The 27,367-nt window shown below is 50.3% G+C and overlaps 1 protein-coding gene across 7 annotated transcripts in view; it reads right to left on the bottom strand.

Annotated features, from left to right (window-relative positions):
• SYT2 (synaptotagmin 2) overlaps nt 1–27,367 on the bottom strand; it is a 186,284-nt gene that overhangs the window by 16,081 nt on the left and 142,836 nt on the right. For 5 of the 7 annotated variants that reach the window (XM_037885209.2, XM_027832909.3, XM_043533662.1 and 2 more), the window contains 2 exons: nt 10,562–10,759; nt 8,331–8,500 (listed from right to left, as the gene is read on the bottom strand). In XM_037885209.2, coding sequence (XP_037741137.1) covers nt 8,331–8,500; nt 10,562–10,742 — 351 coding nt within the window. In that variant the 5' untranslated portion in view covers nt 10,743–10,759. Of the gene's footprint in view, nt 1–8,330; nt 8,501–10,561; nt 10,760–13,909; nt 14,143–27,367 lie in introns of all 7 variants that reach the window. The other 2 variants (XM_043533660.1, XM_043533658.1) reach the window with 1 other exon arrangement.

Here is a 27,367-nt window from a genome sequence, read left to right as displayed (position 1 = left end):
GGACTAGGGCCTGCTTGGTAGCAGACTGCACCTTGTGCAAAGAACGACCCTTGAGAAGCCAGTCCCCAACAGGGGGGGATGATTTCCCCCAGCTGCCAAAGGTGGTCTGCTACGATGGAGAAGACCTTCTTAAAGCTCTCAGGGCAATTGACACGGTACCGGTAGTGTTTGGTGCCCACTACAAATCTGAGGAAGTGCCAGTGCTCTGAGTGTATGGCGACATCGAAGGTGACGAACCAGCCCCCGGGATCTAATGATGGAATAACTCCTGCAAGGGTGAGTGTCCTGAATGCTGCACATGAATACGGAGTATTTAGAATCCAAAAGTCCAGAATCAGTCACCACTCTACTTTTCTCTTGGGACCAGGAATAGAATCCCTTTCTGACGAAGTCCGAGGGAACAGGTTCTAATCACCCCCAGTTGCAGGATGGATTTCACCTCCTGCTTTAGGAGCCCCTCATGAGAAGCGTCCCTGAATTGGCAGGAGGAGGAGGAGGGGAGGGGGACATGGAGCTGAAATGGATGGAGTAGCCCATCAAAATCACCTCCAGTACCCATTTGTCTGAGGTGACATGCTCCCAGAAAGGGAGAAAATGGGCAAACTGTCCCCATAGGGTGGGTGGATGGAGGGTTGATGCAGCTGAAGATCTGATGGGGAGAGCTTTTGGTCCTTGACTAATGGGTCAAAATGGTTGTTTGGATGAGGTAGCCAACTGAGAGGTGATGGTGGAAGATAGGCCTTTCTTATGCAGTCTGAGCCTCTTTCTAGGCAGCTCAACGAATCTTTGGGGGCCTGAGAGTACACAGGACATGAACATTGCGTTGTCTGAGGTTTGCTGTATCTTCTCTTTGTAGATGGTGCATGTGTGCCAAGAGATCACAATGCTGCCTTAAGTCCATGGCATCAATAAAAAGTTTAGGCCCTTTGAAGGGCCGGTCTTCGTGTTTTGTACCTCCCTGGCCAGGCTGGAGGACTGGAGCCAGGAGGCACAGGGCATGACTACAGCAGTAGCCCTAGAGCACCAGGCTGTATGTGCCACATCAAGGGAAGCCTGCAGCAACACCTTCGTGATTGTCTAACCCTCTGTAATAAGAGCTGGAAACGGCTCTCTCTCGTCCTGAGGCGACAAATCAGTCCAATGGGAACATTTAGAACAATTTGTAAAGTCATCTTTCGCCATCAGGGCTTGATAGTTGGTGACTCTGAATTGAAGGGAGGCCTTTGAGTAGCTGATACAACCTAGAAGGTCCAGATATTTAAGCTCCTTATCCGTTGGTGTTGATGTGAAGCAACACTGACTACTTCTCTCATCGGCAGTGTTGACGATCAGAGAGTTAGGGGTGGGATAGGAGAACAGGTGCTCCAAATCTTTGGCCTTCTTGCAGATGGGTGGGATGGCAGCCGGAGTCTGCCACACTGCACAGGCTGGTGACAGTAGGGCCTGGTTGACAGGTTAGGTCACCCTGCCCTAAGGGGAGGCGTGCAGGATGTTCACCGCCAAGTGCGGCTGATCCTGGACTTCCTCCAGATGAATCTGTAAAGCCTCCACTACGTGCTTCAGAGGGTCCTCAAAGGCCTTGAATCATCCATGTAGGATGGTGGAGGGGGCATAGCTGCCTCATCTGGGGAGGAAGAGGATGGTGGTGTCTCCTCCTCTGTTTTCAGTGGTGGGTCTTCTTGAGGAGGGTCATGAGGATGTTGCTGGCCAAGAATCTTGGTGGATCCTCTTATGCGAAGACACCCAGTAGACTTGGTCCCCACGAGGGGCCCAATGGTTCAAAAAAGCCCTCTTGGGAGGGGCATAAGGAAAAGGAGTAGGGCCCCAGAACTGTTCCTGCCAGTGCTGATGGGTCATGCATTGGCTGGTTCCTGGCATCTCATCCTCAGGGAATGTCAAGGGAGGGAGGGTGAAATGGGTAGGTGGGGGAGCCTTGAATGGATACCTCTGAATCAAAGAAAGTGTCCTCTCCCATGTTCGGTGGTGGAGCTAGTACCAGGCTCGGATTGGTACTGGGGGCCAAACCGGCAATTGTGATGGCACTGGTGGGTGAGCATTTATATGATGCTGTGGCAGATGTGCTGGTCCCAGTTGGCATGCAGGTGCTGGTGGGGAAGTCCTCCCAGTATCCTCAGCACAGGGGACTTGGTTCCTCCAAGATCTGAAGGTCCTTGTGAACGAGGAACCGGGAAAGCACCAGTGAGCCTGGGGATGACTCCTCTGGGTGAGACACCTCTAGTGGTACTGGAGACAGTGGACCCACTTGCTCTGGAGAGGCCCGGCTGAAGGTAGATGGTATTAGGTGATATGGTTTCTTCAAAGAGTCCTTCCGCTTCAAGGAGTCCTTCTGTTTGGAAGAGTCCAATTCTGGTACCAACGGGTCTATCGTTCGCTGCTTGGTGGTGGGCTTTTCAGTGCGCGGCTTCGCAGAAGAAGCCTTCCTTGGAGGCATCAGTGCCTTGGTACCGTGATTGATAGGAGCTTCAACAGGAGATGTGGTCTCCTTGCTCCCAGGTTAAAGCAGGTAAAAATATATGTACAGGTGAGTCACAGTCTATAATGTCAAAAGGCAGCAGAGATGTAGTGTTCTGCCAGTTTCCCAAAAGTCTTTCAGGGCTACCCAGGATAACTCTGGGGATCTCCACCTCCTTCTTCAGTTTTCTGCTCTGTTAGAATCAAAACAGCCAAGAGATGAAGAATTTTTCCTTGTATCCATATTTATTGCTTCTTCTCACAGAAGCCAAGCTGCCAGTAACAGCTCCCACGTACGTCCCTTCTTCATTGAGGTGGCGGGGAAGGAATGCACTTAACAAAGGCTTTGATTTTTGATCTCACACACAGTGCCCATTTGCTTTCCATGCACGGGAATTAGCACTCTCCGGTTCAAGTTCTTCATTTGCATTACACAAGGCTTCCTTCTTGTTTGATGGGTTACTTAGTTACAGGGGTAGATACAACGCAGACATTTGCCATCACATTATACCAGGGCACAGATAAGTGACAACAATGCATGCAACATCCCACCAGTTTTCCATGAAGTTTAAACACATTCTTATACATTTTAACATCTACTTTGAACAATACTAACACACATGTGAGCTGTGAGTTTGTCAGTTCTCAGCTGATGCCTAGGCCTTGGCCAGAGCTGGCACTTGGCTTACCAGCGTCACACCCATCATGGGGCTGACAAGACTTGAATTCTGGGGTCTTGGGCATAAGCCGCCAGGAAAGCCACTGGTTGAGAGGGCCTGAGGCGCAAAAAGGGGAGAAGGGGGAACCGCCTCTCCCTAAGCTAAGAAATCATGCTAAGAAAATGAAAAACAACACAAGTAAAGCAGCAAGGTAGCAGACACTACAGAATTCTGTCTCGAGCCACAGGGGGTGGAGAAGGAGCTGGAGGGGCACGGGACCACTCCTCCTAGATGCCCTTGTACTAGAGCACAAGAAGGCGTACGGCATAGGCACGGACCCGCAGACACTGCTAACAAAAATACCTCCAGTTGAGAGCACCTGCGCATCCTCAGGCAGAGAGGCTATCGGGACAAGACCTTCAAGAACAGAGGGAGCGGCCCTGGGTGGATGGAGGGCATGGCCTCCCTTCAGATGGGCCAGGAAGGGGAATGGAGATAGGCCCTTGAGGTAAAGGACTAGAGTGAGAGCCCCAAGCCTTTCCAGCATGGAAGGCTACAGGCACCCACCTACCTGCAGGGAAACGTAGGGCCAACACTGTGTAGCGGAACAGGAAATTAAACCCCAGGCTGGTGCCCAAACCGCTGGCCCATCCCTCAGGTTATAAATTATCTGCTACATATTAATCTATTCAGGAGGTGTCTAGGAGCGATGTGGCAATGGTCTGTTAGACGTGAATAAGGCATGGGATCAGAGCCATAGCTCAGCTGGGGAGTTCCCCTCTGACCTCCCAGATCTTAGCCTCAGACACAACTTGTAGCCTGTGTTTTGCAAAATGGGGCTTTGTATCATTTTCCTGGATAGCAGTGGATGTACTGGAGCCCCAACTGCCCACTCTCCCTGGAGAACTCTTCAACATGCATTGGGCCTGCCGGGCATAAGCTTTGGAGCTAATTGGAGCATTGGACAAATCCCCATACCCCCCGCCCCTTTGCATGGCTGACAGAGAAGCGACATTCACTTTGCCACCTACCATGAGTTGCCATCCAGGTTAGTCAGAGAACATGGAGACAGAACAACACAGAAGAAGGACAACGAGAGCACAGAGAAGGAAGAGAAGGACATTATAGAGACAACCACCACACAGATAATCAACAACACCCAATGCGCGTGAGAAACAACAGACTCCACCCTCTTAAAGGCACACCGTACCCGGGCTGAGTGTGCACGCTGGAGTGGGCTCTACTTTCAAGCAGTGAATTTGGAAAGTTTTGTCAGCACCAACATTGATTTTGTACATAATCAGCCAATCTCTAAAAGGGGGGTGCCCATTTATGCACTTTGCCCTCGTTACATGTATCTGAAACAAGCCAATTTCAACTTTCCCTTTAATGGAAAAGTGCCCAGCAAAGCCACTGTAGTTGCTACCAGTCCAGTGTTTCTCTGGAAACCAAATGCACAGGAAGCACAGAGAGAGAGAGAGAGAGAACATGATTTTCCTCACAAAGATAACACATTTACCAGGACAGCACAATACCCTGCTATATAACCCGGGACGGAGGGGGGTGGAGAAAGGAAACTGACATGAAAAGGACGAGAAAATGAAGTCACTGTGACATCCTGGCTAAGTGTGCATGCTTGCGTCTCCCCTGGCTGACGGATACAAGCCCAGCTACTAGTGCTGTCCCCAGCAGAGATTCTCCTTTAGCTCAGGTGGCCGAGATCTGTCTCTTCAGAGCAGCCCGGCCTGCTTTCTGCTCCATGGAGCGCATAATGACGATGGGCAGCTGTTTATTCAGCCCTTTTGGATTCCCCATCCCAGCTGTGGGCCATCCTGAGGAGCTGTGCTCTGGCTGAGATCAGGCCCGTGCCGTCATGGCTGCTGAGTGCCTGGCAATAGCTTTTTCCCCTGTTCCTTTGTATATGCATCAGCCTGTCGCTGCAAGCCCTGGGTTTGCACTGACTCTCAGCCTTTGCCTCATACCAAGCAGCCTCCCGCCTGGTGCTAGGACCGTCGCTCCAGGCACTGCACCTCCCTTTAGTGCTCTGGAGCTAGGCTGTGTCACTAAGGCTCCGGCCTGCCGTGGGGCGATGGGAAGCCGCGTCAGCCAAGGGGGAACTCCAGGAGAAACAATCCCTTTCAGAGCTCTAAGCAGGCCCATTTCACCCACGCACCCCTGGGATGCAACATGTGTTACCCGCAGCTCCCCTCCGCATCCTATGGGGGCAGCACAGATTCCTAGGGGTACTAGCAGATGATGCACAAGGGGCACAAATTGGCATGGTGGGGCAGGCACCTTGCACCATTCCCTACTGCACACCTGCCAGGCTGGCCCTACAGGTGTCTTCCTAGATACATGGGGGGTGGTGATCACCTCCCAGGTTTCATCCTCTGCTTGTCTAAGTAGCAGGGACGGTGACGTGGGTTGGGGGATGCCACTGGTAACAGGGCAGGTAAATGCACAGAGCCTGAAGAAGCAGTTCACTGAGGCATTCAGTCACCAATGATCAAGCCCTGATAAGACTCGCCAACCCCAGAGGAGTGAGCCCTGGGCTGCACCTCACTAAAATGCCTCCTGCAAATGCAAAGATGCCAGCAGTATGGGCTATAAAATGCTCAGGTCCCAGCCCGCTGCCCCGCATGTCAGGCTGGGCACCTCCAAAGGACCTGGCTGGAAGGGGGGTGGGGATTTGGAGCCTCTCCCGTGACCCAGGCTCCACATGGCTGACCTGCTGGATTGCTACAAGGATCCGCTGCCACGGTGGATTGATTAAAACAAAAACAACAAGGAGTCCAGTGGCACCTTAAAGACTAACAGATCCGTTTGTCTTTAAGGTGCCACTAGACTCCTCGTTGGTTTTGTGGATACAGACTAACACGGCTCCCCCTCTGATACTTGGTGGACTGACTGCCACCAGCAAGGCCAACGGCATAGCTCCAAGCTGCAGATGCCAGCTGAAAGGGGAACGACTGATTGACTGGAAAGCTCTAGCCCAGGTCTGAGAGGCATGTGGTGCAGACCAATCTGTAAATAGGGCTTGCCATAAAACAGGCCTTTGGGATCCCATCTGCCCTCCAGTTTCTCTACAGCCTCCAACTTCCCATCTGAATAGGGTCAGCCAGTCCTGTTGGGGCCTGATTCACACCAGCTGGCAGAACTCAGGCTATGGGCCCTGCTGCTGCGGGCAACTCCTGCTGCGCTGGGGCTTCGCTGCTGGCTGGCACTGCTGAGGAGGGGGCAGGGAGGAAGGCAAGGCCAGGCCATGCCAGTCTGGGACCATGGGACTCCCATGGAACTTGCTTCACCATTTCCCTAAGTGAAAAGGAAAAGGACACATGGGCTGGGGGGGTGTGATTCCACCCTGGAAGAATCATAGAATATCAGGGTTGGAAGGGACCTCAGGAGGTCATCTAGTCCAACCCCCTGCTCAAAGCAGGACCAATCCCCAATTTTTGCCCCAGATCCCTAAATGGACCCCTCAAGGGTTTTAACAGGCCAATGCTCAAACCACTGAGCTATCCCTCCCCCCCCAAGAAACTCATGGGTTCTCATGAAAACTCACTGGGCACTTTATTTTCATAAGGGAAAGTACACAAAATGGGGGTGGGGTGGAGGGATGATTCTGCAGCAGCTGTAGTCAGCAGATGATCCACCAGCACCTGTGGGCATTGTTTATGGGGTGCCACAGACCAAGTGAGCATCTGGTGTTCCTCTTATTCTAGCCATAAATGTTCTCCCGGAAGGGCCGATGAAGCGGTTTGGAGACAAGTTATGACCCTGTTCTTCAACTTTTGCCAGCTCCTAGAACTAAACCTGACCCATATCTGTTGGAAGCCTGAATGTTTGGAGTCTATGTTCCCCCTGGAACTTTTGAGTCTCATGCACCTCACTCTGCTTTCTGGTTAGCAGCTATGACCATTATCTGAAGCGCTAAAATGCCTCAAGAAATGCTGCTCTCCCTGGCTTTCCAGCCCAAATCTCATGAGACACCCTCTTTTTGTGATATTCCCAGTCATGCTTTATATACTTGAGTGGTCTGCAGTTTGATCATGTTGCTGGGTGATCACTGATCCTGAACTTTGACTCTTAAGGAGGCTCCTCATCCGAGCATCTCCCCTGAAGGGGCTGATCCTTAAAATGTGAGAATAACTAAAAGCAAAGACGAAATGGGAGGAAATAGGGGGGAAAGAAATACTTAAATGGCCTGAAACTTATGAATGGTGACTCAGATAACGCAATCTGCTGCTTTATACCAGTCAGATTCTCCGATGTCTTTAAGCTTTAGAAGCAGTCAGCGATCCTGTGGGGAACGTGAGACAGTTGTTGTGGCAAATAATAAAGAACAGGAGATGCATTTCCATTCCTTGACAACAGAGACGCAAACTCTGCTAATCAAGAGCTTATTTATATGAAGAGCAAAGAGCCCTGTGTAACTCCCTGATTCCTGTGGCTATCTCCCGTGTGTCCTCTAGGTTTGGGGGAAACAGTGCTATTGACAGCGGTGGGTCTAAATTAAAACGTGTGATTCAAGACATGGCTATAAAGAAGACTGCACAAATGTAAAATGGTAGGTCATGTAAAGCACGCCATCTGCTGGCATGTTTCATGGCTAGCTTTGTTCATGAGTTGGTAGGTTCAATAAAGTTGTTGTTCTGCGGCACATGACTCCCTCTGTCTGAAACCCTGCGTGTATGGGGAAGGTCAAAAAAACCTGGATCCAAATTCTGCACCCAAGGCCCATTTCTAGTTAGGAAAGCAACCCAACCTCCCCTCCCTACCGCCATCCGTACTGCAGAGGGGAAGACCCTATGCCTCTCCCACCCAGTGTCTACAACTAACTCCTCCCGCTGGATAAACCCTTCCCAAGTGCCTTATGGGAACGTAACCCACCCTAGGACAGCTGGGGAGCATTGTCTCCCTCTGGTGATACCAATCTGCTACGGCATCAGTTTGATGCCGTTACTGCTTTCGCCCTAGCTCATGCTCGTAGCGGCAGAGGTCCCAGGGGTTCAAATCCTGCTCTAGGTGAAAGCTGAGCGGGTTACCTTCACTCCCTGTATCTGAGGAACTGCACACTTCTGCTGCTGCTTTAGGAATAAACGACTGTGTTTGTTGTTTCCTCGGTCAAAATGACAAGCAGGCGCTTTCTAACACTCTGCTCAAGGGACCCGACTGAGCCTTTACCAAGGGGCGTTTTACCTGGTTCCCCGATTTCATGTCTTTCATGTTCATGGCGTTCTTCATCCCTTTGCCCTTCTCCTTCTTGTTCTTCTTCTTCTTGCAGCAGCATTTCTTGCAGATGCAGAAGCAGCAGGTGAGGAGGAGCAGGCCGCCTACCACAGCGATGGCAATCAGGGCCCAGGGAGGCACTGTGCACAAAACAACGCCAGCCACACGATCACCCTTGTGCCACAGCCACACCCCCAGCAGCCAGCACCCGCCCGGTGCAAGGCCTCAGAAGTGCCCCTGGGTTATACAGGGCATTTGTCACTGCAGGGCCTGCGCACGCTCATTGACAGGGGCACACACATCTACCGTGCTTTGCAGGCAAAGGCAAGTTGGGAACTCTGCCATTCGCCCGGTGATAACACGGTACGTGATGTGAAATTACCCTGCAACAGCCCCTCCCCTGGCCGCTAAATGGCATTTATCCTGGAACTGAGCACTCTGACTCCCCACTACCCCAGTCCCTCTAAGGTAACTTCCCTTCCTCCCACCTGCCCCCTAGGGTTACCACCTTTGAAATGCAAAAAACCCAGCACCCCCCTCACAAGGCAAGCCTGCTGCAAGCCCAACTCCCAACCACAAGGCAACTCTGCAGCTCTCCCCCATTTCAATAGCCCCTTATAGTATCTAGAGAGAGAGAACACCTACAGATAGGACTGATAACATCGCTTTCTTACTTACACTGTGGGAGTGGGAACACCGCAACATCTTTAGCTGGACACCAAAACTTTTAACATTAGATATCCCAGTGCATTGTGATAATCATGCAAACCTTTCGACCCATGTAAAAAAACATGGCAGACTACATTATTTTTCTGGCAACTAGCAAAGCCACAAAAAAACTGGCCAGGCTGGTCCGCTACCAGCCACATGGTAAACCTTCCGCCCTGCCCCGCCCCAGACACCACATGTAAACACCCCCCACCATCAGTCACTCCATGAGAACTCCCCACTTAACTCCCCCACCCCCCGAGTCACTCCATGGTAACTCCCCCCAGTCACTCCATGGTAACTCCCCACCGACTCCCCCCACCCCCCACAGTCACTCCATGTAATTCCCCACTGACTCCCCCCACCCCCCGCAGTCACTCCATGGTAACTCCCACTGACTCCCCCACAGTCACTCCATGGTAACTCCCCACTGACTCCCCCCACCCCGCCCAGTCACTCCATGGTAACTCCCCCCAGTCACTCCATGGTAACTCCCCACTGACTCCCCCACCCGTCACTCCATGGTAACTCCCCCCAGCAGTCACTCCATGGTAACTCCCCACTGACTCCCCCCACCAGTCACTCCATGGTAACTCCCCACTGATTGCCCCCCATCACTCCATGGTAACTCCCCCCCACAGTCACTCCATGGTAACTCCCCACCGACTGCCTCCCCCTGTCACTCCATGGTAACTCCCCACTGACACCCCACACACAGTCACTCCACGATAACTCCCCACGGACACCTCCCCCCACCCCGAGTCACTCCATGGTAACTCCCCACTGACTTCCCCCACCCCGGCAGTCACTCCATGGTAACTCCCCACTGATTGCCCCCCCATCACTCCATGGTAACTCCCCCCCACAGTTACTCCATGTAACTCCCCAATGACTCCCCCCCCCGTCACTCCAGGGTAACTCCCCACTGACTCTCTCCACGCCCCGCAGTCACTCCATGGTAACTCCCCACTGACTCCCCCCCGTCACTCCAGGGTAACTCCCCACTGACTGCCCCTGCCAGTCACTCCATGGTAACTCCCCACTGATTGCCCCCCATCACTCCATGATAACTCCCCCCCACAGTTACTCCATGTAACTCCCCAATGACTCCCCCTCCTCAGTCACTCCATGATAACTCCCCACTGACTCCCCCCCGTCACTCCACGGTAACTCCCCACTGACTCTCCCCACGCCCCGCAGTCACTCCATGGTAACTGCCCACTGACTGCCCCCTCCATCACTCCATGGTAACTCCCCACTGACTCCCCCCCCCACAGTCCCTCCCTGGTAACTCCCCACGGGCTCCCCCCTAGGGATTCAGTGACCAGTAACTGATGCCGAGGCCCCGTCCATCTCGCCCGTGTCTGTGAGGGCTGCCCGGCCGTGCTCTCGCTACCCTGGGCTGAGCAGATGCAGTGGCCCATCCCCTCCGAGCTCTGTCTGGGCTGCCCAGAAAGGGATGCTGGAGGCGGGGCCGGTCGCCAGCTACTCACGGGGAATCTTGTTCAGCTCGTTCATGAACTTGGCCTTCAGCTTGGCAAATATGTCCTCCTTGCTGTCACTCAGGCTCGTGGTGTTGGTCACGTTCTCCATGGAGCCCACAGGCATCGCGGTGCTGACCGGCTGCGGAGCCACCACGGCCTCTGGGTTTTTCTTGGAGCCAGTCCCCATCATGGTTAGTTAGGGGCTTCCTGAAAGACACAGTAATGTCGCCAATGACACGCTAGGCCCAGCCGGTGTTCCACTCTCCAGAGTCACCCGGGCAGTGTTTCCAGAGGTGATGCCTGTACCCAGTGCTTCGTGAGCCTGAAATCTCTGGGGCTGTCTTTGGAATGCTTCAATAAAGGCCAGTTTGTTTCTCCCCGACCGGAGCGACACAGGGTCTAACAGAGCGAGGGGTGGCATGGGAGTCAGGACGCCCAGGTGCTCTTCCCCCCTTCCTGTGAAGGCTCCGAACAGCCAGTGGGGGGTGGCTGCTGTGACTCCACAGGGACATGTGTCCAGGTCACCTGGGGCTGGACCCCATCCAGTATTTTTCCAAGCTTTGAAACAAAGGGTTCCCACCATATGCAAAAGCTATACAAGGCAGGGGAGTGACATCATCATGGGTCTTCACTGACTCCCCATCCAAGAAGACTGCTGGAAACACCTGAGGAACAAAGACTGAACTAGGGGACGTGCTGGACCCAGGCTGAAGGGATATGTAGCCCGTGAATGGAACACCTGGCGATTGCAAGCTGTAAGACAGTGCAGCTGGCCTCTTAAGAATCTGCAGCCTGCTTGCATCATCTCTTAGGGTGAGAATCTGCTATTCATATCCAATCTCTTTAGTATATTAAGCTTAGCTTCAGTGTTTTGTTTATTTGCTAGGTAATCTGCTTTGATCTGTTTGCTATGCCTTATAATCACTTAAAATCTATCTTCTGTAGTTAATAAACTTGTTTTTGCTTTATCTAAAACCAGTGTGTGGGAATCATAACTCAGTGGCAAAAAGGCTGTCGCATATGCCTCTCCACATTGCAGCGCAAGAGGGTATAATTCTGGGTTTACACTCCAGAGGGGATGTGTGCCTTAGGAACCGGGAGGTGCCCTAGCTGAAGCCTTAACATGCAGGGGGCTGGTTAGTGAGCCTGTCTGCATATAACTGCAGCTGGGTGCGTCCCTACCTGTATGTATGCTGGTGAAAATGCAGGCTAGAGAGGGCTTTGCAGCTTGTCACTACAGTACAGTGTAAAAGGGAGCCCAAGCTGGTGGGTCAGGGAGGCTCAGTGGTACCCCAGTTCCAGGTGGCACTCCAGGGGGAACCCGTCACACCCATATCCCAGTTCCCTGCTGACGCCTCAGGAGAGATGCCATTAAGCTGCTGGACTGTACATGACAGGGCACTCTCCTGCTTTTCATCATCCCACGCAGGAGCCGGTTGTCAGTGCGGGGGTGGCACTGTATGGAAGGACTCAGTAAGCCGCTGCGGGGCTGTCACTGCTAATGGATGAGAGGTGGCCCTGACGACCCTGGGAAAAGGATAGGATTGTTCTCAGAGGCAGTTCAGCAGAGGAAGACCCAGGGACCATGGCATCATCTCTGGCTGTCAGGGCACTGACAGCTGCCAATCAGTGTGATAAGTAAAGCAGGAGAGAGAGGACCCAGAGGGTCAGCAGAGATACAAACCCTACGGAGAATGGAAACCATTGGCCACAGCAAACCCTTCCTGAGCAGGGTCTGCAGAGATCCAGCCTCCAAACTGCTCAGTCTCCCGGGGCTCCTTTGCAAACAGCCTCCTGAGCTCTGCTATGCTCCTGCATCTCTGGCCATCACACCATGGATTCCCCCAGCCCCTGCCCATGAGCCTCCCATGGTGTCAGGTCCTCACCCTTGAAGCAGCTTCAAGGAAGCAGCAAGGGTCAGCTGTTTAAACAGTGCACTGCGAGTCTGGGTTTCTAAGATATATACCCAGCTTGCTACAGACTCCCCACATGACCTTGAGTAAGTCACTTAACCTATCAGTGCCTCAGTTTCCCCATCTTTACAATGGGAGCAATAACTCAAAGTGCGGAAAGATCTGTGGAGTAAGCAGGTTATGGTGTGTTATTGCACCTGACTGTTAAATATAAATGAAACTAACAAATCTGCATTGAAAGCCGAGACTGGAATTAATTGTTGGGTGTTTGTATGTTACAGACGGTAAACTCCCTGGGCCAGCACAGGTGAGAGTGCTTTGAAGGAACTGTGCTCAGAGGAGGGAATTTTTCTTAACGTAGATGAGGCCTGAGGAGGAAGGAACCCAGCTTGACTCTCAGATCCCAGGCTGAGTCTGCAGGGCTGACAGCCAGAGAAACCCTTTCATGCGAGTGTCCTTGATTTGGATGCACTAAACAAGGAGCCCCAAGATGTCAATTCTACATTTATATGATCACTGATTATCAGTAGGGCCCTATCAAATTCACAGCCTTGAAAAAAGTGTCCCAGACTGTGAAACCTGGTCCTTTGTGTGCTTTTACCCTATAGTATATAGATTTCATAGGGGAGACCAGCATTTCTCAAGTACAGGTCTGTGTTCACCTGTACAAATTGGTGAGGATTCTTAACAAGCCTTCCCCAGGAAAGGGGGTGTAGGGCTTGAGGGTATATTTTGGGGGCAGACGTCTCCAAGTGGGCTTTTCCCCTGTTCTTTGTTTAAAACGCTCGGTGGTGGCAGCATACGGTTCAAGGACAAGGCAAAGTTTGTACCTTGGGGAAGTTTTTAACCTAAGCTGGTAAGAATAAGCTTAGGGGGTCTTTCATGCAGGTCCCCACATCTGTACCCTAGAGTTCAGAGTGGGGAAGGAACCTTGACACGTGGTGACAGAGGGAGCTCAGCGCAGGGCTGTGAGACCAAAGGAGGCTTACGGTTTGACAGGAGGGGAGGTGGAATGGCGTATGTGTGTAGCACCCAGCACAGGGGCACCCTGACCTTGGGTGGGGCCCCAGGTGCTACCTACTTATACATAATAATAGTGGGGTGCCCCATCAGAGCACAAGCTGCTCTCAGCAGGGCGAGCCAGGAGAGGAGAGACGGGCACGATGCTCCAATCCAGATTTGAACTCCCCCCTACACTGTTCTGCGCTGGGGGGGTCGCACCAGGCTCCTCTAAGCTCCAGAGAGGGAGCTGTGAATTTTCTCCCAGTCCCTCCCCACTGTCTAGGTCCTGGATCTAATCTTTTAACTGGGTCTGGCCAGCCACAAAAGGCCCTGCTTCTGGGAGCCCATGACAAGAAGAAGCAGAGGAGAACTCTGCTAACAACCACACGCAGCCGCACAGAGGCCCAGAGCACAGTGAGGTGGCGCTGGGGCTGGAACCCACCAGGCGATTCCCAGCCACCCGAGAACGGAGCTCGGTGCATGGACCAGGCGCTGTCGTCTCCCAGCTGAAGCTAAAGGCCCAGAGCTCAGTGCAAGCAGCCGAGCAGATCCAGTAGGAGCCCGGAAGTGAGATTCGATGGAAGTTCTGCTTTCAATATTGATTACGATGAAGGAGAAGCAGACAGACAGCGGGGGGAGGTTCTCAGACAGACAGGCCGGGCCCTGGCGGCCAGACTGAAAGGAAGCTAGAGTCATGCTAGGAATATGTCAAGTGAGTGAGGAAAGAACAAAAAAAGTCCAATCCAACCCCCTCCCCCATTGGCCCTGCCTGCAGAGCAGAACGGCCCGGCCATGACCGGCGAGGGAAGCTGGACTGGCAGGCAGAGAGACTTCGCCCCTGCCACTTCAGAGCCGCTCCAAGGGCTCCTGCGGAAAGGAATGATTCAATGACATGCTGCTGTAACCCTCACAACTCCAAGGGGAGCTTGCTCAGCACCTCGGAGAATCAGGCCCCCTTAGTTAGGTCCCCAGCTAGGCAGGTCGGTGCCTCGCTCTGGGCCCCCAAGTTTGGAAATTTGCACCTAAATGTTTTCCCAAGGTCACCCAGCAAGTCAGTGGTAGAGTGGGCTGGTGTTCCCTCTCTCTCACACACAAACACACACACACCCCAAAGTGCAAATGCATGCACACACACACACACAGTGGAGTGCAAATGCATACACATGTGCACACACACACACACGCAGGCTGGGACATGCAAACCCAGCACATCCAAGGCATTTCAACCAGCACACTGCACTCCTTTATGGAAAAAACCTCAGACCCAGGTGTGTCTGTCGGTCCATCCAGCCAATCTAGTCCATTTATCTCCTGCGGAGAGCGCTGTGGGTGGAATGGCTGGAGACAACTGTTACTAAGAAACCCATCGCTCCGGATTCTGTGCTGTACCGCGTACTGCAGTGGTCGGGTGAACATGCTTTCGGTGGCGCCCGGGGAGTCTGTGCTCTTAACAATTTCTTCTGAGTTACAGCACAATGCAGCAGCCTCTGCTGGAGCATCTGAAGGACACAGTTCTCATGTCCCCAGCCTTTAAAGTCTTTGCTCCAGGAGCCTGGGAGACGGAGGAACCTGATAATTCAATTCCGGCCGTAATGTGTCATCTATGAGCAGCGCTGGTGCCATTGCTCAGATGTGGCGCGTGTATCATTCATGCGCCCAGAGCTCAGGAAAGCAGGGCTCACCCAACGTCTCAGTGCTTTAGGCTGGCCCTTTGAGTGCTTGTTTCTGCTGGGCTCAGATTGGGGGGGTGCAGACTGTGACACCCAAGGACACATGGGCATGTCACCAGCACCCCCCGAGGCTGCAGCTGGTATGATGCTGTGCTTGGCCCTGGGGTTATAGCCTGGGCATTCCTGGCTTGAAAGTGCAATGACCCCACGGCCAGAGTGGCTGCCCTGCCAGCGTGAAGCACTAGCCAAGCTGAAGGACAAGAGACTAGGCCGGAAGCTGAGGAGACCTCCAGGAAACTGGCCCTGATGCTAGATCTGCCCTGTTGCCCTACTACACCCATGCCCTAGGGCTGTGGGAAAGCCAACCATCCAATTCTGTTGCCCACCCATGGGCTCAGTCCAGCAGTCAGGACAATACCCCACACCCAAGAGTGTAGTCAGGTCCATGTGTCCGCCACAGTGTGTTCCCAGGGCAAGATCTCCAGGGATGTCACCTCCTTCATGAACCCCTTTCTCAGCACTCACTGTTAACCATAGCTCTCACTGTTAACCACCCTGCTGCCTTAATGATCATGGTGATCCAAATCCTGGCTACCTTTACTCAGGTTCTGAATTCACTTCCACTTTGAAATTAGAGACAGGCCTGAATCAAAACCCTGGCTCCAGCTCACTCCCCCTGCAAACTTGAGGGAGATTGGAAATCCCAAGCCAGATCTGTATTCAAAGTCAGTGTCTGGTCCTTCTCTCCAGAATGGATCACACCAAAGCCTCAGATCCAAACACGCCTGAGTGTTGGGAGGTTTCAAATCTGGAACCAAGTCCGAAATCAGTGGCACACGCCTCTCTCTGAAATGCAAGGCTCTTTCAGCAGCCGTGACAACACAGAGATGTGAAATAAGTTCCTGGAGGGTCTTTATATTCACAGAAAGCTATGTTAATGTGCCAAGAAAAAGCCTGCTCCCCAGTACTGGGGACATGAGGGTCCCCTCCAGGAACACCCAGCTCAGATGGCCTTAAACACAACACAACATGCATTAGTGACAGAGAAAGGAAGCAGCCCTCTGCTTATACCCAGAACAGATTGCATCAATGCAGACCTCTCCATGGTGCCTGGCCTATGCAATGCAGCAGGGAACCTGTAGGGCAAGCTCGGCCTCCATGGACCAACTGGTCTTTCCCCTCTCCCAGAGCCACTTATGATGTGATACGGACACACGTCCCGCATTGGGCTGAGATTTATTATTAATTATTATTATTATTTATTATTTGTATTACTGTCGTGCCTCAGAGCCAGAGACACAGGCCAGGAACCCATTGTGCCAGGAGCTGTACAAACCCAGAACAAAAAAGACAGTCTGTGACCACAGGGGCTTACAACCTAAGACAAGAAACAACAGATGGTGCGAACAGACCCAGAGGGGAGCACAGGTAGACAATATTGGTGAGCATGACGGGCAGTGGTCTCGGCATTTTTGTAGGCATCCTGGCAAAGGATGGGATTTGAAGGACAATGGCATGGCTTTGCGGGTGTTCCAGGGAAGTGCCTTCTGAGCACGCGGGGCGGCCTGGGAGACAGCACAGAGCCGTCTGAAAATTAAACGATGGAGGGTGGTACCATGGGCCAGTCGAAGATGAGCTCTGACAGCTCAGCAGCAAATGAGACGCCCACCAACTCTTCACATCTGGGGCCATTTAACCACCAAACAGATGGTGACAACTGTCAGTCACCACCAACCTTGTCTGGATTTGAGCCAGCAAGTCAGAGGTTAAAGGCTTGGAGAGCCCACCAGCTGGCCAGTGCCCTCTACATATTCATGACTTCATATCAATGCCTCCTGCCCATAAATTCTCCCTCTCAACAATAAGAAAGGCAGCGAGGCTCATTTGGCTCTTTCAGGATTAACTGGCACCCCGGAGGCTGCTATGTAAGTGCCTCCATAGACCAAGAATAACAGATTCTCCCCCCACCCCCCAACACACCCACCCTGTCCCCATAATAATTTCCTGTTTGAGAACTGGAGCGAAGGGGGAAATGACAGAGAGAATCCTGCACAAACCAATCTGGTTGTGGGGCGGCTAATGACTCGATACGTCTTTGCTGTTTCCTTTCTATTATAACCAAGAGCGCTCAAGTAAATGGCATGTCTCCATCAATCAGGAGCCGGGGCTAGTCAACAACTATGCTGCCGTTGAGATGACAGCACGTTACGGCCATAAAAGAAAAATATAAGGGGGCGGGAGGGGAGGAAAGGTGAGCCTCTATCAATCAAGGCCCAATCTGTTGGTGGAAAAACAATACACGCCAGCAGATGCTCATCAGTCTCTAACAGGCTCCGTTTGGGGGAAATCAATGACACCAGGCTACTTACCATTTTTAGTGCCATTTACCATTTTGCTGTTTAGGCAAAACGAAGTGGAGGGGTGGGGAGGCTGAGCTGAGCGGAATCTAATGGGATCCCAAAAACAAACGCCCCATATGTTGTCTGTTCTATTGGTTTAGTCGAGAGGGCGAGAGATTGCCATTTATCAGCTTCAGATGTTCCATCAAATGACCCAAATGGCCCTCACATTTTTCTAATGTCCTTTGGAACAACAGGCTGGACCCGGCAGTCCTTTCACTCAGGTGAGTAGTCCGTACCCCCCAGGAACAGTCCATACTCCCCAGGAACAGTCCCACAGGTGACAAGGAATAATAAGGGCCATTGCTGCCTGCAGATCACAACGGACATTACTCTGGAGGGTGAAAATTCCTACGCCCGTTTTGCACAGGGTTAAAGCTCATTAGAGTTAAAGCTAGAGTTACGCCTCCCTCCCCCATCCATATTGATGCACCCAAAGGAGGAGCCTGGTTTTCAAAGGCTTTGGAAGTTCTGCAAATCAGGGCACTTACGTATCTAGCCGACGTACCTATACAGATACCGGTACGGTCTATCTAAGGTTACGTCTACGCTGGAAAGGCAGGCACGCGGCAGGGAATCTCAGAGCCTGGGTCAACTGACTTGGACTCATGGGGCTTGGGCTGGGGGCTAAAAATAGCCGTGTGGATGTTCAGGCGAGGGACTCAGAGCCCAGGCTCCAGCCTGAGCGTCCACACGGCTATTTTTAGCCCGTAGCGTGAGCCCCACGAGCCTGGGGCAGTTGACCCAGACTTTGAGACTCCCTGCCGCAGCTTTGGTTTTTGGTTTTTTTTGCAGTGCAGATGTACCTACAAAGCCTCACCACCTTTAATGTGTTTGTCCTCCCAACAGGCCTGTGCTATTAGTCCCATTTCACAGATGAGGAACTGTGGCTAAAGGTCACACAGGAAGTCTTTAGCAGAGCAAGGATCTGAACCCATCTGTCCTTGTCCTAAACCCTAGGCTCACACCCTAACCACTAAGCTCTCCTTCCTCATTAGACACCTACATCTGAAAGCTTCGACCATAGTGGATTACCCAAGATCATACTGTGACGGGTTGGACCCCCTGGGAAGTCACCTGATGTGCTGAGATACCCGTGAGTCTACCTGTTCTGCCAGCCTGGGCCCCCGTTAACCTGTCTTGCTGAGCCAGGCTCTGAAAACCTCCTCGAACAGACACACAGGCAGGGCCACACCCAGCTGCAGATCAACTCTGGGAAGACTCAGCTTAAGGGACTTGCTCCAGCGCTCAGATGTCCACCTCCCTTGGAGTGCAGACCCAAAGGTGTATTATATTCGCCTCTTCCCCCAGTGTGGAAGAGGGTATGAACAATTTCTCGCCCTCCCCCAGTTAGAAATCACAGAAACTGGGTTGTATTATAAACCAGTGTGACAGATCCAGACCAGGGGGATACAGGAGTCTAGTCCTATTGGGATCCAGGAAGTGGGCGGGCAAAGCTTGCCCACCGCTAAAGGATCCCCCCCCAGCCTAAGGGGGAGATCCACAGGACCTGGAGGCCAAAAAATTACGGGGGACAACTAATAAAAAACAGGGACGGGAGTGCGGTCAAAGGGTCAAAAGAAGGGATACAGGAGTCTAGTCTATTGGGATCCAGGAAGTGGGCGGGCAAAGCTCGCCCACCGCTAAAGGATCCCCCCCCCAGCCTAAGGGGGAGATCCACAGGACCTGGAGGCCAAAAAATTACGGGGGACAACTAATGAAAAACAGGGACGGGAGTGCGGTCAAAGGGTCAAAAGAAGGGATACAGGAGTCTAGTAGAAGGCAAATATACTGGCCACTGGATAAAGAGTTTTCTGTTCCCTGAGTGACCAAAGCAGGGGCTGCCCTAGAGCAATCAGAAACCTGCCAGAACCAATTAAGACAGGCAAGCTAATCAAGGCACCTGGAGCCAATTAAGAACTTTCTAGATTCAATTACGGCAGGCAGGCTAATCAGGACACCTGGTTTAAAAAGGACCTCCCATCAGTTAGTAGGGGGGTATGCCAGGAGTGGGGAGTGAGAAGGTGGGCTGCTGGAGGGGTGAAGAGTTCAAGCATGATCAGGCTTCAGGAGGAAGTTCCTGCAGTGAGGATACAGAAGGTGCGGGGGGGAAGGCCATGGGGAAGTAGCCCAAGGAGTTGTAGCTGTCACACAGCTGATACAGGGAACATTGTGGACAGCTGCAGTCCACAGGGCCCTGGGCTGGAACCCGGTGAACCCCCCCATCCCCTGATCGGACACAGGAGGAGTTGACCTGGTCTGTGAGAAACGCCAGAAGGGAAGGTCTAAATTGGAAAGGAATCTGCCCTGTCCCCGACCCACTAGGTGGGACACAGAGACTGCGGGGATTGTTCTCCATTTCCCCCATGCTGGCCAGTGATGAGGTTAGCTGAGTGGACAGCAGGTTTGAGCCACTAGCAAGAGTGGCCAAACTGAGGGCTGTCGTGAATCTCTGAGGCGAGCAAATCCGCCAATAAGCGCAGGACCCACCAAGGCAAAGGAGGAACTTTGTCACACCAGAAATAAATGTATTAACTATAACAGGTGTATTTTAAGTAGTTAAGGAGGTAGCAGACAGAACAAGGCAGATTACTAAGAAAATAAAACAGAGCACACAAACGAAGCTTAACACTCTAAAGATAGTGGTTACATGTGAGTTCTCACCCTAAATGTGGTTCTAATAATCTTCACAGGCAAGACACCCTTCCAGCCTGAGCCCAGTTCTTTCACCCTGTTCAGTCTTAGGGCTTGTCTACACTGGCACGTTACAGCACCGCAACTTTCTTCCTCAGGGGTGTGAAAAAACACACCCCCGAGCGCTGCAAGTTGCAGCGCTGTAAAGTGCCAGTGTAGACGGTGCACCAGCGCTGGTAGCTACGCCCCTCGTGGAGGTGGTTTTTTAGAGCCGGGGGAGCGCTTTAACATTGCCAGTGTAGACAAGCCCTTAGTTCTTTCCAGCAGTCCTCTTGGGTGGGGCAGCAGGGGAGAACTGATGACCTCGGATTACCTCACTCCCCACCCTTAAATAGGATTTACATAAGGCAGGAGTCCTTTGTTTCCTAGTTTGACCACCCTTCCCTTACAGTGGAAAGTTACAAGAAGTCCCAGGTAATGTTTTAGTATCAGGTGACAAGACCACCTGACTCTGTAGGGCCCCTGTAGCCATTCTTCACATGGTCACAGGAAGACTAAGCTATTTAATGTCCATTGTCCTTGTTGATGGGCCATGAGCCCCCTCTGGCTTTTCCATGGTTGTACCTGAAGTGTTGGCAGTGGGCGTCACCCCAAGTAGCAAAGTTGAAATACAGATACATAGTCAATATCCCTAGCTTCAGATACAGAAATGATACAGGCACACAGATTGTATAATCGCATTCAGTAAATCACACCCTTTCTAATGATATCTCATGAGCCATTTGGCATAAAGTACATCTCCATTATGTCATATTTATATCATAAGCATATTTTCATAAAGAATATGGGATGACACGTCACACATACCAGAGCTGGAAAGAGAACCAATGGCCTCGAGTGCCAGTCCAGTCTCCTGGACTGTGCTGCCTGCTTGCCATGGGGGCTGCTCCTTGTAATGATGGGTCCTGGCTACCACAGTACAGTAATCTGAGAACGCCCAGAAAGCTACAGGTGAGTCTAGTACAGGAGTGCTGGAGCTCTGCTAATCAGAGAACTACCCTGGCTGCATGCACTTGCATTTACTTCCCAAGAAACTGCACTCATGGGAGCACGAGTCTGTGACATCAAAGACCCCAGAACTGAAAATAGTAAATAGCACCCAGGCACCAGGAAAGGCTGGCAGACTTTTAAGAAGTAATTGATCCTGGGACTTTTAAGAATGAAATTTGGTTTAAAGGTCACAGAATAAAAACATCCCAGTGCCTGAAATGTCTGGACTCAGTAACATATGCAGCAGTGATGTGTGTGTCTCTACACATGCGTGTGAGTTTCTTTACAGTACAGAAGCTTGTGACTAATTTGAAGCACACTTTTTTCAGCTGGATGCAAACCTGAGGCCCTGACATTTGTGGGCAAGAAAGTTTCCCTGGCATTTGCTGCAACAGTTGGAGTGTTGGGTTCTGGTCAGATGCTGATATTAGTGAGATTGAGGGAGGCAGAATTGTAGTTTAGAATAGATACGTGGTATTCTTTTTCACTTCTTGCGCCAAATGGTTGTGCACCATGCACGCTGTTAATCAGCTGCCAGCTTCCAGCCCAGTAGGGTCTGCATTTCAGTGGTGGGCCATTGCTTCCTGTGCATAGTTTGTATGTTGATTTGGATCCTTTGGGATGAACGTGGATATTATTAGCAGTAATTACCTGTAATGAACGAGAGGTTATGAAGGAATCAACCTGCCTTGCTCGTTTTCCTGCTATGTCCCAAGTCCATTCCTCGACCCTTTCTGATTTTAGCTTAGCTTCTTGTACACAAGCCACCCACATGCTGACATCAATACGCTTTACAATATCTGCATTGATCTAATCTCTCAAATGTTGCCCATATACTCAGGGTTCAGCTGATCGCCATATTTGGGGTCGGGAAGGAATTTTCCTCCAGGGCAGATTGGAAGAGGTCCTGGGGGTTTTTCGCCCTCCTCTGTAGCATGGGGCATGGGTCACTTGCCGGAGGATTCTCTGCACCGTGAAGTCTTTAAACCATGATTTGAGGACTTCAATAGCTCAGACACAGGGGAGAGGTTTATCGGAGGAGTGGGTGGGTGAGATTCGGTGGCCTGCGTTGTGCAGGAGGGTGGACTAGATGATCATAATGGTCCCTTCTGACCTTGGTATCTATGAATTACATGTAGCCACCTGGGTCGTCCTACAGCTCATTCCCCCCGCCCCCCATTTATTCTACCTAGAAATGAGCAGATTCCTGAAAGGACTCTTCAACAATCAGAGGGGAGAAAAGAAACTTTGCTCAAAATGGCACCAATGTAGGGCACTGGAGAGGAACTTGCAGAGTCAGTTACAAGCTTGCGAGGACAGTTAAGAGCAGCCAAGCCGAGTAAAGTAGCTGTGCCAGCGGGTTAAGGAGAAAGAGAAGGGCTTTTAGAGATACACGGGGGGAGAGGGGTATAAAGAGAAAAGCAGCAGCATGAAGAAGCGAGGAAGGAGATGAAACTGATGATTTAAAAACTGCTGAGCTACTGAACTGGCTTTTTCCAAATCGGTCTCCGCTGAGAAAAGAATAAAAGTTTGGATGAGTAGGAAATAATGAAGAGCTTGTGTAGATCTACGGGTTTGTCTACACTAGAAAGTGCCATTGCTTTAACTATACCGGGATAATTAAACCAGCAAAACACTAGGCATTGGACTGGTATATCAGTAAACAATTGCTAAAACTTCTGCACCCCCATCCCCCTCTCATACCAGTAAAACTTTTCTAGTGTAGAGCAAGGCTAACTGCGGATACTTGGAGTAAATGAATGTACACATATCAGCATCCAGATTATCCTGTTTGAATGGAATTAGCTCATGGTCATGGATTTAAGGAATTATTGACTATATTTTTCCTAATGTCACAGAGAATTAAATATGGAAGTCCTGAAAATGTGTCACCGGTTTTCAAAAAAGCAAAGCAGGTCGATCCTGACAATTCCTGCTTGCTATAATTAGTTTCACTGCCAGATAAAAGTAATGCAGCAAATTACTGAGAGAATGATCAGAACCCTCAAGAGGACTTCAGAAGCCGGAGCAATAAACGGTACAGATTTATAAACAAACCAACCATGCCGGACGTGCTTGATCCCTTTGTAAGCAAATTACAGATTCAGAGGATGAGCGGCACGCAGTTGATGGGCTTTAGTAAAGCATTTGACACAGTGCCTTGCAAAACCATACTTGAAAATGTAATGCGTGCAGCTTTGGAAATGAGCATTTGCACAGCTGACAGAACTGACCCAGACAGTAATGTCTTTGGGAAGATGCAATGCAAATTCTGATTGCTTTTCTCCGCCAAAACGGTCGCAAATGTTCATGAACTTTTTATACCTGTACTCGAATAGAGCACAGAAGCCTCTCTCAGTTTCTGTTCTCCACACACAAATCCTTCCCTATCTTATTATTTATTATTTCTACTACAGTAATGCTCAGAGACCCCAACTAGGCACTGCACATACACACAGAGACAGTCCCTACTCTGGACAGTGTAGGGTAGGCTGAAAGAAGACAGTCTTATTTTCCAAAGGTGGCCAACTTGAAGTTTTTGAAACTGACTAGTTAAAATACTGTTTGCAGTGTTGTTACAGCTCTGCTGATCCCAGGATATGAGAGAGTCTACGTGAGATAATATCTGTTATTGGACCAACCTCTGTTGGTGAAAGAGAGAAGCTTTCAAGCTACACCAAGCTCTTCTTCAGGTCTGGGAAGGGTACTCAGAGTGTCACAGCTAAATACAAGGTGGAACAGATTATTATGAAGCATAAGAAGTTAATACACGTTGCAAGAGACCATTCTTGCAAGACACACGTTGCAAGAAGTTGGCAGTTATCTCCTCTGCAGCCGTAGGACACAGGAGGGTTAGTGCATTACAGATGGCAATTAAAATACTTCAACTTTCAGAGCCCTAACTTTAAAAAAAAATCCTTTAAAAAACAAAATTATGGCTGAGGTTTTCAGCACTGCCCAATGGATTTGTTTCATGTAAAATTAAATCCCCTAGACGGTTTTGCAAATCCCTCTCTATAAGGACGTGCGCTTCCTCTCCGATATTGATGTTTAGAAGGGTCTATCACCACTAAACATTCCTGCCTTCTCTCTGCCCGCTGAAACCCACTCTCCTGCCCCTTCAGTTTAAGGGTGTGTCTATATTACAAGCCTATAGCAACGCTACACCTACAGAGACGGAAAGGGCTTTTCCATTGCTGTGGGGAACCCACCCCCTCAAGAGCCGGCAGCTGGATTGACAGAAGAATTCTTCCATCAGCCTAGTGGTGTCTACACAGGGGCTTAGGTCGTCTTAACTACGGCTCTCGGGAGTGAATTTTTAACACTCCTGAGCAATGTAGCTATGTTTTAGGCGTAGGCCAGACCTAAGTTTCAGCTCAGCTGTTGCTTTTCTGAGGTTTGAGGCTGATCTACACTAGAAAGTTAGGTCGAACTCACTACATTGCTCAGGGCTGGTCTACACTACGGCGGGGGGGGGGAATCGATCTAAGTTACGCAACTTCAGCTACGTTATTCACGTAGCTGTAGTTGACGTACTTAGATCTACTTATCGCGGTGTCTTCACTGCGGTGTGTCAATGGGAGAGCGTAGATTCCCCTTGCACTTCTTGTTGAGGTAGAGTACTGGAATCAACGCTAGAGCGACTGGTGGTCGATTTATCGTGTCTATACTAGACTAGACACGACAAATCAACCCCCGCTGGATTGATCGCTGCCCGTTGATCCGGCCGGTAATCTAGACAAGCCCTCAGGGATGTAAAAATTCACACTCCTGAGAGGTAGTTAAGCCAGCCAAAGTCCCAGCGTAGACAGCACTAGGTCAAGGGAAGAATGTTTCCCTCAACCTAGCTACCGCCTCTCGGGGAAGTGGATTTACTACAATGACAGAAGAACCCCTCCTGTCGCTGTAGCTTTTCTGGTGTACACACAGCCTTGGTTTACACTTAAAACGTAAGCTGGCCAAGCTCTGTTGGTCAAAGGTGTGAAAAAAGGTGTGACCTGAAACAGTTATGCTGGCAAAACCCCAGTGAAGACTTATGTCAGCACAGAAAAAAGTAATTCACTCCCCGATGATCTTCCTACACCGGCAGAGCTCCTTCTGTGAGCATACACTGGGTCTACACTAGGGAGTCATCCAACATAGTTGTGGTGACATAGGTTCTGTACTGTAGACATAGACTGCGACACAGCCCCCTTGCAGAGCCCCTCGCAAGGATGCGCCTCCATCACCAGAGAGTGAAACGGACTCTAAAGAAAGCGCTGTCAAATGCATAAGAAAAGCAATCTGAAAAACGAATGCTCTTCTCCTAATCTCTTTCCGTTTTAGTCAGCTCTGGAGTCACTTCTAGCTACAGCAGGTACAATCGTTTCAAATGGAAATGCAATCTCCCCGTAAATTAAATTATAGTTCTCTTTGAAGAGGGACACTATAAGCTCTAATATCATCCCTTTGTCCCAATAAGATTCTTGTTCACCTGTATGGAAGCAAACCAAGTCTCATGGCTTGTCTACACTACAGACGCTATGTGGCACAATTACAGTGTGGGGGTTTCAATCGCTGTAATTAAGTCACACCCTGATAGGTTGCAGGTAGGTTAACAGAAGAATTCTTCCATCGACCTAACAGTGCCGACACCAGGGCTTAGGTTGGCTTAACTACAGCACTCAGGGGTGTGAATTTTTCATATCCCTGAGCAACATGACTAAGTCAACCTAAAGTTTAGTTGTAGACCGGGCCTCAGGTAAGAGACACAGATACATGGTGGTTTCAATTGGCTGTACTTTGTTTCTTAATTAAATAGCTGAAAAATATGTTTTTTGCCCATCTGCTGCGGAAATTTTAGAAACAACATAATTAACGTAATGAAGCATGAACACGAGCCCTTCTTGGTGTCCTGCCAAAGCTGGTATCTTATCTGTTACAGAATTGGATGAACACCCTTAAATATATGTTACGGAGAGACTCTCATTTCTCCGTAAGGCTGCAGCCATCTAAATTAATACAACTGTTTTTGACCACCTCCCAGCTCAGCCAAAACTAAACCAATCTGCCTGAAATCATTCACAGACATGGTGTTACTCGTGGGTAGAAATTTTCTGGAAAGTTTGAGAAAAACAGGACAAGAGGCTGGGGAGATACCAGGATTCAAACAAATGAGGTGGTTAGTGTTGATTTTCAGTAAGTCTTGCTGAGCACAGGGGAAGATCCAGGAGACTGGAAGAAAGCTAACGTGCCAATATTTAGAAAAGGTGAACAGGATGATCTGGGTAATTATAGGCATGTCAGACCGACATCAATCCCGGGTAAGGTAACAGAACGGCTGATACGAGACTTGATTAATAAAGAATTAAAGGAGGGTAATGTAATTAATGCCAGTCAACATGGGTTTGTGGAAAATAGATCCTGTCAAACTAACTTGATAGCTTTTTCTGATGAGATTACCAGTCTGGGTGATAAAGGTAATAGCGTTGGTGTAATATATTTAGAATTCTGTATGGCCTTTGACTTTGTCCTGCATGACATTTTGATTAAAAAGCTAGAATGATATAAAATTAATGGCAAACATTAAATGGATTAAAAACTGGCTAACTTCCAGGTCTCAAAATGCTACTGTATACACAGTGTCATTATTGAGGATATGCACTTCTAATGGGGTCCCACAGGGACTGGTTCTTGCCCTCACGTTATTTAACATTTTATCTGTGCCGATAAAGTTTGCAAAAGACACAAAGAATGAAGAGAACAGGTCACTGATCCAGGATCATTTGTTAAACTGGGTGCAGGTGGACAATATGCGTTTTAATACAGCCAAATGTAAATATATACATCCAGGAACAAAGAATGTAGGCTATACTTATAGGATGGGGGTCTCCATGCTGGGAAGCAGTGACTCTGAAAAAGACTTGGGGTCATGGTGGATAATCAGCTGAACATGAGCTCCCAGTGTAATGTTGCAGGCTAATGTGAACCTTTGATGTATAAACAGGGGAACCCCAAGTAGAAGTAGGAGGTTATATTACCTCTGTATTTAGCACTGGTGTGACCACCACTGGAATACTGTGTCCAGTTCTGGCGTCCGTAGTTCCAGAAGGATGTTGTTAAACCGGAGTCAGAGAGGGTTCAGAGAAGAGCCGCGAGAAGGATTAA

The sequence above is a fragment of the Chelonia mydas genome, chromosome 21 (assembly GCF_015237465.2).
Source record: "Chelonia mydas isolate rCheMyd1 chromosome 21, rCheMyd1.pri.v2, whole genome shotgun sequence".
In the NCBI taxonomy this organism is placed as follows: domain Eukaryota; kingdom Metazoa; phylum Chordata; order Testudines; family Cheloniidae; genus Chelonia; species Chelonia mydas.
Note: the sequence above shows the minus strand (reverse complement) of the source record. Positions and strands in the feature narration are given on the sequence as shown.